The sequence below is a fragment of the Pholis gunnellus genome (assembly GCF_910591455.1).
Source record: "Pholis gunnellus genome assembly, chromosome: 7".
Taxonomy (NCBI): domain Eukaryota; kingdom Metazoa; phylum Chordata; class Actinopteri; order Perciformes; family Pholidae; genus Pholis; species Pholis gunnellus.
Genome location: NC_136533.1, coordinates 1,771,598 through 1,783,368, shown reverse-complemented (window position 1 = coordinate 1,783,368; position 11,771 = coordinate 1,771,598). Strand labels below are relative to the sequence as shown.

The window sequence follows — 11,771 nt, the reverse complement described above, 5'->3', positions numbered from 1 at the left end:
TATGTTTCATGTCTCTGAGCTCATCATCATGTTTAAGCTCTATATGACTCCAGCATGTTTGCATTAAAGCGACCAAACTACATTTCTTCCCGACGTCGTTTATTAAAACAGCAAAATATAAATGAGTGAGAGCGAATCACAAACATTCTGCTTCAGACGTCGTTTGAACATTTGAAGGTTTACAAACGACTGAAGCAACATTTCTACACTTTTACTGAGGAATGTACAATAATAATGTGAAATAAACTCTCTAAAACACATTCACTAGTAAAGATATATAATCAATAATATACGTGTAGCTCCTCCCACCATCACATATCCATTGAAGGAAAACTCTACAGGACATAATTCTCCATCATCAGTGATGTTCTCCCTCAGTTGGGAACACAACGCTTTGTGTTCAGAGGAACGTTCTCTTCTCAACGCTTAGTTTTTACTGTTAGCTTTGCTTCCTGTCGTCAAACACAGAAGTTCTTCGTCTCTACTTTCCTGTAACACAACAATTCTTCTGAGTTTGTTTCTCATAAATGTCTGACTTTATCTCAGAGAACATCTGTTTGTTATTTCTAGATTTCTGACTTAAATCTCTTTCCTTGTGCTTTCCTCTGACACGCGTACACATGGAATGTGATCACACACAAAACAAGAACAAAGCTCAAATGATGATTTAACATTTAAACCAGCGATTCAGTGAAGCGGCAACTTCTCAGCATCCAACGTTCACACCACACCTTCTAGTTATAGTGAAGATATCATCCTCATCATCATCCTCATCCTCATCCTCATCATCATCATCTTCATCTTCATCATCATCACCATGAAAACCATCACCATCATCATCACCATGAAAACCATCACCATCATCATCATCATCATCATCACCATGAAAACCATCACCATCATCATCATCATCATCACCATGAAAACCCATCACCATCATCATCATCATCATCATCACCATGAAAACCATCATCATCATCATCATCATCATCATCATCATCTTCATCATCAGGACAACATAGTCACATGTTCCTCAAAGACTCAGAAGTAAATGAAGTGCGTCATCATCACCGTCAACATCTTCTATTTCTGTTCTACAGTCACAGAGACCTTCACTGGTAAAACCTTCAGTTGGAGATCCAGAGTACACATGTACGGAAACATCCTCTCAGTGAAAGTGTGTGTGAAGGTGTGTATGTGTGTGTTGGTTTCAGGATCAGAGAACGACAGCTTTCCTCTGTTACAGTCCAGATTCACTCTGATGCTCTGGAACCTCTTCTGGACTTTGAGAACAGTGAATAGAGCTGATGATGGAGAGGAAGCTCTGTATTTATCTCCATGAAACGATATTCTCCATAATCCAGACCATATGTCTCTCTTCCTCTGGACAGACTCTGCTAACACACCCAGTTCCCAGAATGTATTGTCTCCAACCTGGACGTCCCAGATGTGAGTCCCTGAGTTAAATCCCTCAGAACCCAGAACAGACCAGTAACAATCAAACCTCTCTGGATTATAAGGAAGCTGCTGTCTCTCTTCTCCTCCTCTCACACTGGTCAGATCTTCAGACAGGATGAGTTCTGGATAAGCAGTGTTTGGGTCCAGAACCACAGGAGTGTAGGAGACCATGTCCTTCATCTTGTTCCAGATGTTGAAGGCCAGGTTGCCCAGGTGTTTGGCCTGGTCTATCAGAGCTCCTGAGAGCAGCTGTGGATTCTCCAGCAGGAGGCGCTGCAGGACTCTTTCCACTGCAGCCTTGTAGTTGTTCAGGAATGAGACGTCTTCAGCTCTCAGCTCGTCCTCTGTGGCTCTGACTGTGTCTGAAAGAGCTGCTATCTCTCTGCTCAGAGCCTCCATCTTCTCCTTCATCATCTGACTCTTCTGCTCCTCTTCCTCCCTCAGTGCAGCCATCCTGGCCTCCTCTTCCTCCTCTAGAAACTGGTGAAGCTTCTTAAACTGCTCCTGAATCTGCCTCTCTGTGCGTCGGGCCTGGACCTTCATGTGTTCTGCTGTTTGATCAAACTTCACTTTAACTCGTTCATAAACCTTTAACTTCTCCTTTAAGGGCTCCAGAGCTTCCTGAAGGTTCTTCTTGTGTTGTGGAGCAGCTTCATCGATGGGTCTGAATCTGTGGTCGCTGTGTTTCTCTGAATCTCTGCAGACGAGACACACCGGCTGCTGATGGTCCAGACAGAAGAGTTTGAGTTTCTCAGAGTGCAGACTGCAGAGAGGCTCTGAAGCTCTCTGATCTCTCTCCTGTAAGAAAGTCTCACACAGGTTCTTTAGAGCCAAGTTAGGAGGTGGATCCTTTGAAGATCTTCTCTTACAAACCGGACACTCTCGTGTTGGTTTTTCTGTCCACCAGCTCTGCAGACACGCGTTACAGAAGCTGTGGCTACACGACAGGATGACGGGATCTCTAAAGACCTCATGACAGACCGGACAGCAGAGATCTTCTTCTAATCTGGAAGCCATTTAGTCTCTGAGTGAAGCTGAACTCACAGCAGGCAGACGGCTCAGCCACTTCCTGAAAGTTACTCCGAGTCTTTGTTCTTGTGAATCTTCTGTTCAGTTTGTGGATTCAGCAGCTGGTTGAAGTGGTCGTATTCCCAGTACTCCCAGTATTCCCTCCTGTAGATGTCCTTCTCTTAGAGGAAGTGGTGTTCATGGTCTGAAGGTGAATCTTATCGTCCGTCTCTCTCAGTGTGTTTGTGTGTGTGTGTGTGTGTGTGTGTGTGTGTGTGTGTGTGTGTGTGTCACAACATGTTTCCTGGTTTGTCTCAGGTGAGTCAGATGAGGGGGCGGAGCTTCACCACTACAGTTTGACAGTTTGAGTTTCATTCCAAACAGATTAATAACTTTTTAAACAAACACAAACGTGTTGTCTTACGCAGACAACGTGTGGAAGTGAAACAGCAGGAAGTAAACAAAGAAAAAGAAGAATCTCAGTCGTGTAAACCCATAAATAAAACAACATGAGTGTGAACGTGTGAATGAATGTGTGTAGATTAATGTCCACCAGGTTGAAAAGTTATGACTCAGCAGTTTATAATGATGTTGTTCTTCTTTCCTTCAATAATAGTTATTCTAACAGAAGCAGATGTTTTAGTTACTTGTGAAACAGTTTGAATGAAATGATTCAAACTGAGTCACATGACAGAATAATGATGAACTAGTTTCATTATTGATCAGTAAATATAGATTGAAGAGGTTTAAACTGTGATGAGTTCAGCTGATGGTCCAACAGTAACTCTAGACTAACCTTCTGTTTCTATTGTGAAGTCTGAAGAAGAGCTTTGATAAAGTTAAGTCCAGCTTGTTCTACGCTGCTTTTATTGTGAAACTCTTGACACAGAAACAGGAAGCTGTTCATGTTTAAATCTCAGCTTCCTGTTTCTTTTACCTGCTGATTTCTTCTCTTCGTATTCAGCTGTTGATCAGAGGATCTTTGTCTCTTTCTGTTGAACCGTTGAACAGAGTTTATTTCTCCATCTACTAAACTAAATCACATCTATTAGTGAAGAGACTTTCTACAAAATAAAAGCATCATTCAGACATGTAGAGTCGTCCTCTAATGCTGTGTTCACACCAAACACAAAGCACATTTCAGAAAACCTGTTAGAAAAATTCACTCGAGCTGTTGTAACAATCATTAAACAGACATTTATTCTTTGCAAAGAAGGAGACAGAGTTGATTCACACACAGTAAACATGGATCAAGGCTGCTCGGAGGTCTGTCTCTGAGCCTCGGACATTTATACCAAGTAAACATCGTGTCACAAGCAACATACGTCACAGAAGCATAACACACACAAACTGCCTTCATTCAGCATATTCTAAGTATCTGGACACTTTAACAATTCGTTCTAGTACAAAGGTCACTTTTATAATCAGAAGACACCATGAAGTATTGACGCCGCCTACAACTTTATGAATCATTACAAGCAGTGCTGAGTGTTCCTGTGGAGACTAAACAGCTGTAGCGCTTAATGTCAGAGGACGTTCACACAACAAGGACACATAAGGACACCAAGCTTTGTAAGCACACTTATCATTCCTCATTTAGATTTTTGCTCGAACATAACCCGCCTGTTTATACTATCGTATAACTTCTAATAAAATCAAAATGAATAAATGAATCAACGTCCAACCGCCTTCTATAACATTTGAATAAATGTCCAAACATAAACAAAACATAAACAAGACATCAATGTGTATTTTTGAATGTAGTGTAAAAATGTTTAAAGCATGAACAAAACATAAAAAACAATAACATTGAACGTATCAAGATTACATGTATTTTAATGTTATATGAATTATACTAATAACAACATATTGAATATAAAGAATGTTCTAACAAACATTCTGTGTACTGTCTTAATCAGCTACAGGTATTACTGCAATCATCATTTCGTCTCTTCTCTCGATTTTCGACATATGAATCGTCATTAATTTACAGTTCAGTGTAAACATTTACGTTGAGTCGTCGCTTCCCAGCTCCTCACCGTCCTGCTAGGAAATCTGTAAGTACACTAGAGTATGTTTAGTCACGTTCACATCAATTCATCGCTGCATTAATCTCCCCAAACTTGGTATGAAAGTTCAATCCAGATGAACCAAACATTTTTGTAGACTCCTCCCTCTTTCCACCAGCAACACCTCCTGAGCTCTCTACCATAGTGTTGCTCACCAAAACAGCACTGATTAAAACCCCGCATCTCCCCGAGGGACCCCAACGTCATCCATGTACTCAGACTGACTGAAACTGCCAGATGGGCTGACCTTTATGGTCTTAGTAACGACCTTGTCTTTCCCTCTGTGTCTGTGAGAGTGATTAGTTCTGCAGCTTTGTGCTGAAGAATGTGATGTTTAGACATTCAGATTTTAAACCTTATTATTTGTCACTACTGCATATCCCGTTGCATTTGTACCATCTAAATCATTTTGACCCGAGTCATCAACAAACAGTCACATCTGCATCTTTAAATGGAATGTAAACCCCTCTGCAGTCTACTGTTTGTGTAAAAGTCATAATTTGGCAATCCCACCTGATGAACTTGTTAACATCTTTTTAAATCTTTAAAGCTTCGTCTGCTTCAAGAGTCCAGCACAACTCGCCATGTGCTCCCATAGTTTAATCATGAATCAATTTTGATAAAGGTTTTGCTAATTCAGTGTAATTAGGAACCCAATTTCTACAGAAATTAGTCATTTGTAAGAATGTCATCATTTGTCTTTTTCTTTGCTTTGTGAACGGCTTCTTTTCTTTTGTCGATCGGCCATTCTTTGATAAATCAAAACCCAAATATTTCACTTTTTCTTTCCAGAGCTGGAGTTTGTTTCTGCGTACTTTATGACCTTGTTCCCAGAGAAACGTTAGCAGTGCCAGAGTCTCCTCTTTGCATTGTTGTTGAGTCTTAGAGCACATCACAATGTCATCTACATAAAGAAAGATTCTTCCCCCGGTGGGTCGATTTGAACTTTTTTAGTTGCATTAATTGTTTTCAAAACCTCTTCCTCAGCAGAGGAGAGGGTGAACATGTAACATCCTCTTTTGTTTCTTTTTCCATATCATTCTTTTGTTTTTACCAACCCTGTGTGTAATTTCTACATCAGATTGAGACTGAATAAACCTCTCCACAGGAAAACTACATTCATTCACTCATTCGTTTGGATGTTGGCAGCTCACTTTCCCACTTTTTCCTTCCATGAACGTGACATTGTGTTCATCAGGTGGAGTAACCCTGGCTCCTCGCCCCCACATCCTGCTAAATCTCTCTCTCTTATATCGGGCTAACGCGTTGTTCTTTCTCTGAACACAGTCGTCACCGTGAGTTTCTAGTTTTGTTTTTTGGCACAATCTGAATAAAAGCCGTTGCTCTAGACCCAGTCTGAGCCTCTCACTGGACTCTATCGTCTCTTTGGTCAACGGACTCCAGCGCTTAACGTCTATCCCCAAGATCTTCAACCTCCAAGGCAGACGCCAAACGCTCACCCCTGTTTTCCAGCGTAGGTCAAAGGACTCCAATGCTGAGCGTACCTCCCTCTAAGGTCTGCAACATGCAACACTAAACACTCATCCTTACACCAGTCCTCCTCCTCGAGATAACATTCATCTCTCAGGTCAAAGGGCCTCAGTCCTTCACGTCTACACTGTCCAACACTCATGTCAACGTGACAAACACTGACCCCTCATTCCAGTGACCCAACCGTGATGCCCAGGGAAACGCTAGGATACGAGGTTAACCAACATCCACAACAAACCCACCAAACACAATAAAAAACCCCAAAGTGAACAACAACAGACATGTTTGCTTTTCAGTCTCACAATATGGTCTTCCTGGATCAATTTCACTCATACGATTAATTTTTTGATATAGTTCTAATATTTCTATCTATTATTCTTTACCGTCAGTCTGTGCATCAGTGTGTGTGTGTGTGTGTGTGTTGTTACATGACCTGACTCGTCTGCTGAATTAGGAGTCCTGACGGCCTCCTCCTCCTCCGATGTCCTCCTCTCCGCTCCTCTCTCCTTGAAGAACAACCAGGCTCCGCTCCGTAAGACTCCCGTCCATCCGCTCTCTCTCCACGTTCCCCACGGCCCCGTCCACACCTGCCTCCGCGTCTTTGATTGTCTCGGAAACACACATCAGAACAAACAGGTTCAGATGTTTCAAACAGCATCATCATAGTCAAATATCATATTTTGTTTCCCTTTTTTCTTTTGATGGTTTCGCTGCAGCGCTGTTGCTGTGTGTACAGCGTATATACTACTGGTGGGTGTTGCTCACCGTATCCTGTTGCTCTGGTGTGTGCTGGCCTGTACAGCGGTCCGTTGGAGTCCTCGCTCATGAGTTGTTTCAGCGCAGACACACTTTCAGCTGAATTGTCTGCGCTGGAGTGGCAGGAGAAGAGCGGAGTGGAGGTTTTGGAGGATCAGGAGCCTGTGGAGCCTGTTGTGAGACGGCTGAAGGAGAAGCAGAGGGAAGGAGGTGGAGGAGGTCGTCCTCTGCACCCCCCCCTCACTAAAATGTACGCTTGGATACAAATCAGGAGAATTAGTCACGTTATTTTCACATTTGTTGTCATTGTCTTGTTTTTCCTGTCGTCTTTAAAGTATCATCTTTACTCTCTTTTTTAGAATCTTCACTGTGTTTGCTCACGGTCGACCACATTGTTTCTTTTAGTTTATTTATTATCTACATTTTATTTTGAAAGAGATTCAAGTCTTTCTTTTAGCTTAATACAAAGGAGTATAATCTTTCTTTCATTGCTTTTTGTTTTTTAGGTTTCTATCTAAACCTCTTTCTAGTTCCCAGAACTAAAATGATATTTTCATCTCAATTTAGTTTATTGGTTATTATTATGTTTAAGCTCTATATGACTCCAGCATGTTTGCATTAAAGCGACCAAACTACATTTCTTCCCGACGTCGTTTATTAAAACAGCAAAATATAAATGAGTGAGAGCGAATCACAAACATTCTGCTTCAGACGTCGTTTGAACATTTGAAGGTTTACAAACGACTGAAGCAACATTTCTACACTTTTACTGAGGAATGTACAATAATAATGTGAAATAAACTCTCTAAAACACATTCACTAGTAAAGATATATCATCAATAATATACGTGTAGCTCCTCCCACCATCACATATCCATTGAAGGAAAACTCTACAGGACATAATTCTCCATCATCAGTGATGTTCTCCCTCAGTTGGGAACACAACGCTTTGTGTTCAGAGGAACGTTCTCTTCTCAACGCTTAGTTTTTACTGTTAGCTTTGCTTCCTGTCGTCAAACACAGAAGTTCTTCGTCTCTACTTTCCTGTAACTCAACAATTCTTCTGAGTTTGTTTCTCATAAATGTCTGACTTTATCTCAGAGAACATCTGTTTGTTATTTCTAGATTTCTGACTTAAATCTCTTTCCTTGTGCTTTCCTCTGACACGCGTACACATGGAATGTGATCACACACACAACAAGAACAAAGCTCAAATGATGATTTAACATTTAAACCAGCAATTCAGTGAAGCGGCAACTTCTCAGCATCCAACGTTCACACCACACCTTCTAGTTATAGTGAAGATATCATCCTCATCATCATCCTCATCCTCATCCTCATCATCATCATCTTCATCTTCATCATCATCACCATGAAAACCATCACCATCATCATCATCATCATCATCACCATGAAAACCCATCACCATCATCATCATCATCATCATCACCATGAAAACCATCATCATCATCATCATCATCATCATCATCATCATCAGGACAACATAGTCACATGTTCCTCAAAGACTCAGAAGTAAATGAAGTGCGTCATCATCTCCGTCAACATCTTCTATTTCTGTTCTACAGTCACAGAGACCTTCACTGGTAAAACCTTCAGTTGGAGATTCTCAGTACACATATACGGAAACATCCTCTCAGTGAAAGTGTGTGTGAAGGTGTGTATGTGTGTGTTGGTTTCAGGATCAGAGAACGACAGCTTTCCTCTGTTACAGTCCAGATTCACTCTGATGCTCTGGAACTTCTTCTGCACATTGAGAACAGTGAGTGGAGCTGATGATGGAGAGAAAGCTATGTATTCATCTCCATAGAACCGCATTCTCCATAATCCAGACCATATGTTTCTCTTCCTCTGGACAGACTCTGGTAACACACCCAGTTCCCAGTATGTACTGTCTCCAACCTGGACGTCCCAGATGTGAGTCCCTGAGTTAAATCCCTCAGAACCCAGAATAGAGCAGTAATAGTAATCATAAATCCTCTCTGGATTATCAGGAAGCTGCTGTATCTCTCTTCCTCCTCTCACACTGGTCAGATCTTCAGACAGGATGAGTCTTGGACCAGCAGTGTTTGGGTCCAGGACCACAGGAGTGTAGGAGACCATGTCCTTCATCTTGTTCCAGATGTTGAAGGCCAGGTTGCCCAGGTGTTTGGCCTCGTCTATCAGAGCTCCTGAGAGCAGCTGTGGATCCTCCAGCAGGGGGCGCTGCTGGACTCTTTCCACTGCAGCCTTGTAGTTGTTCAGGAATGAGACGTCTTCAGCTCTCAGCTCGTCCTCTGTGGCTCTGACTGTGTCTGAAAGAGCTGCTATCTCTCTGCTCAGAGCCTCCATCTTCTCCTTCATCATCTGACTCTTCTGCTCCTCTTCCTCCCTCAGTGCAGCCATCCTGGCCTCCTCTTCCTCCTCTAGAAACTGGTGAAGCTTCTTAAACTGCTCCTGAATCTGCCTCTCTGTGTGTCGGGCCTGGACCTTCATGTGTTCTGCTGTTTGATCAAACTTCACTTTAACTCGTTTAAAAACCTTTAACTTCTTCTTTAAGGGCTCCAGAGCTTCCTGAAGGTTCTTCTTGTGTTGTGGAGCAGCTTCATCGATGGGACTGAATCTGTGGTCGCTGTGTTTCTCTGAAACGCTGCAGACGACACACACCGGCTGCTGATGGTCCAGACAGAAGAGTTTGAGTTTCTCAGAGTGCAGACTGCAGAGAGGCTCTGAAGCTCTCTGATCTCTCTCCTGTAAGAAAGTCTCACACAGGTTCTTTAGAGCCAAGTTAGGAGGTATTCCTCCCTTTGAATGTCTTCTCTTACAAACCGGACACTCTCGTGTTGGTTTTTCTGTCCACCAGCTCTGCAGACACGCGTTACAGAAGCTGTGGCTACACGACAGGATGACGGGATCTCTAAAGACCTCATGACAGACCGGACAGCAGAGATCTTCTTCTAATCTGGAAGCCATTTAGTCTCTGAGTGAAGCTGAACTCACAGCAGGCAGACGGCTCAGCCACTTCCTGAAAGTTACTCCGAGTCTTTGTTCTTGTGAATCTTCTGTTCAGTTTGTGGATTCAGCAGCTGGTTGAAGTGGTCGTATTCCCAGTACTCCCAGTATTCCCTCCTGTAGATGTCCTTCTCTTAGAGGAAGTGGTGTTCATGGTCTGAAGGTGAATCTTATGGTCCGTCTCTCTCAGTGTGTGTGTGTGTGTGTGTGTGTGTCACAACATGTTTCCTGGTTTGTCTCAGGTGAGTCAGGTGAGGGGGCGGAGCTTCACCGCTACAGTTTGACAGGTTGAGTTTCATTCCAAACAGATTAATAACTTTTTAAACAAACACAAACGTGTTGTCTTACGCAGACAACGTGTGGAAGTGAAACAGCAGGAAGTAAACAAAGAAAAAGAAGAATCTCAGTCGTGTAAACCCATAAATAAAACAACATGAGTGTGAACGTGTGAATGAATGTGTGTAGATTAATGTCCACCAGGTTGAAAAGTTATGACTCAGCAGTTTATAATGATGTTGTTCTTCTTTCCTTCAATAATAGTTATTCTAACAGAAGCAGATGTTTTAGTTACTTGTGAAATAGTTTGAATGAAATGATTCAAACTGAGTCACATGACAGAATAATGATGAACTAGTTTCATTATTGATCAGTAAATATAGATTGAAGAGGTTTAAACTGTGATGAGTTCAGCTGATGGTCCAACAGTAACTCTAGACTAACCTTCTGTTTCTATTGTGAAGTCTGAAGAAGAGCTTTGATAAAGTTAAGTCCAGCTTGTTCTACGCTGCTTTTATTGTGAAAGTCTTGACACAGAAACAGGAAGCTGTTCATGTTTAAATCTCAGCTTCCTGTTTCTTTTACCTGCTGATTTCTTCTCTTCGTATTCAGCTGTTGATCAGAGGATCTTTGTCTCTTTCTGTTGAACCGTTGAACAGAGTTTATTTCTCCATCTACTAAACTAAATCACATCTATTAGTGAAGAGACGTTCTACAAAATAAAAGCATCATTCAGACATGTAGAGTCGTCCTCTAATGCTGTGTTCACACCAAACACAAAGCACATTTTAGAAAACCTGTTAGAAAAATTCACTCGAGCTGTTGTAACAATCATTAAACAGACATTTATTCTTTGCAAAGAAGGAGACAGAGTTGATTCACACACAGTAAACATGGATCAAGGCTGCTCGGAGGTCTGTCTCTGAGCCTCGGATATTTATACCAAGTAAACATCGTGTCACAAGCAACATACGTCACAGAAGCATCACACACACGAACTGCCTTCATTCAGCATATTCTAAGTATCGGGACACTTTAACAATTCGTTCTAGTACAAAGGTCACTTTTATAATCAGAAGACGCCATGAAGTATTGACGCCGTCTACAACTTTATGAATCATTACAAGCAGTGCTGAGTGTTCCTGTGGAGACTAAACAGCTGTAGCGCTTAATGTCAGAGGACGTTCACACAACAAGGACACATAAGGACACCAAGCTTTGTAAGCACACTTATCATTCCTCATTTAGATTTGTGCTCGAACATAACCCACCTGTTTATACTATCGTATAACTTCTAATAAAATCTAAATGAATAAATGAATCAACGTCCAACCGCCTTCTATAACATTTGAATAAATGTCCAAACATAAACAAGACATCAATGTGTATTTTTGAATGTAGTGTAAAAATGTGTAAAGCATAAACAAAACATAAAAAGCAATAACATTGAATGTATCAAGATTACATCTATTTTAATGTTCTATGAATTATACTAATAACAACATATTGAATATGAAGAATGTTCTAACAAACATTCTGTGTACTGTCTTAATCAGCTACAGGTTTTACTGCAATCATCATTTCGTCTCTTCTCTCGATTGTCGACATACGAATCGTCATTAATTCACAGTTCAGTGTAAACATTTACGTTGAGTCGTCACTTCCCAGCTCCTCACCGTCCTGCTAGGAAATCTGTAAGTACAC

General features: G+C 41.5%; 2 protein-coding genes across 2 annotated transcripts; both read right to left on the bottom strand.

Moving 5' to 3' along the window:
- Positions 1-91: 91 nt before the first annotated feature.
- On the bottom strand, positions 92-2,708 carry LOC306698497 (E3 ubiquitin-protein ligase TRIM35-like). The gene has a single exon (XM_079162812.1). It carries the CDS (start codon positions 2,473-2,475, stop codon positions 1,084-1,086), a length of 1,392 nt encoding a protein of 463 aa, XP_079018938.1. The 5' UTR covers positions 2,476-2,708; the 3' UTR covers positions 92-1,083.
- A 4,722-nt stretch (positions 2,709-7,430) lies between these two features.
- LOC306698495 (E3 ubiquitin-protein ligase TRIM39-like) lies at positions 7,431-9,975 on the bottom strand. The gene is made up of 2 exons (XM_079162810.1): positions 8,209-9,975; positions 7,431-8,132 (listed from the first exon to the last, which is right to left on the bottom strand). The coding sequence occupies exon 1, from the start codon at positions 9,750-9,752 to the stop codon at positions 8,352-8,354; it is 1,401 nt and encodes a 466-aa protein (XP_079018936.1). The 5' UTR covers positions 9,753-9,975; the 3' UTR covers positions 7,431-8,132; positions 8,209-8,351.
- Positions 9,976-11,771: the final 1,796 nt, after the last annotated feature.

What these genes read in the sequence shown, in the direction of transcription:
- LOC306698497 (XM_079162812.1), bottom strand. Translation starts at nt 2,475, where the DNA reads ATGGCTTCCAGATTAGAAGAAGATCTCTGCTGTCCGGTCTGTCATGAG.
- LOC306698495 (XM_079162810.1), bottom strand. Translation starts at nt 9,752, where the DNA reads ATGGCTTCCAGATTAGAAGAAGATCTCTGCTGTCCGGTCTGTCATGAG.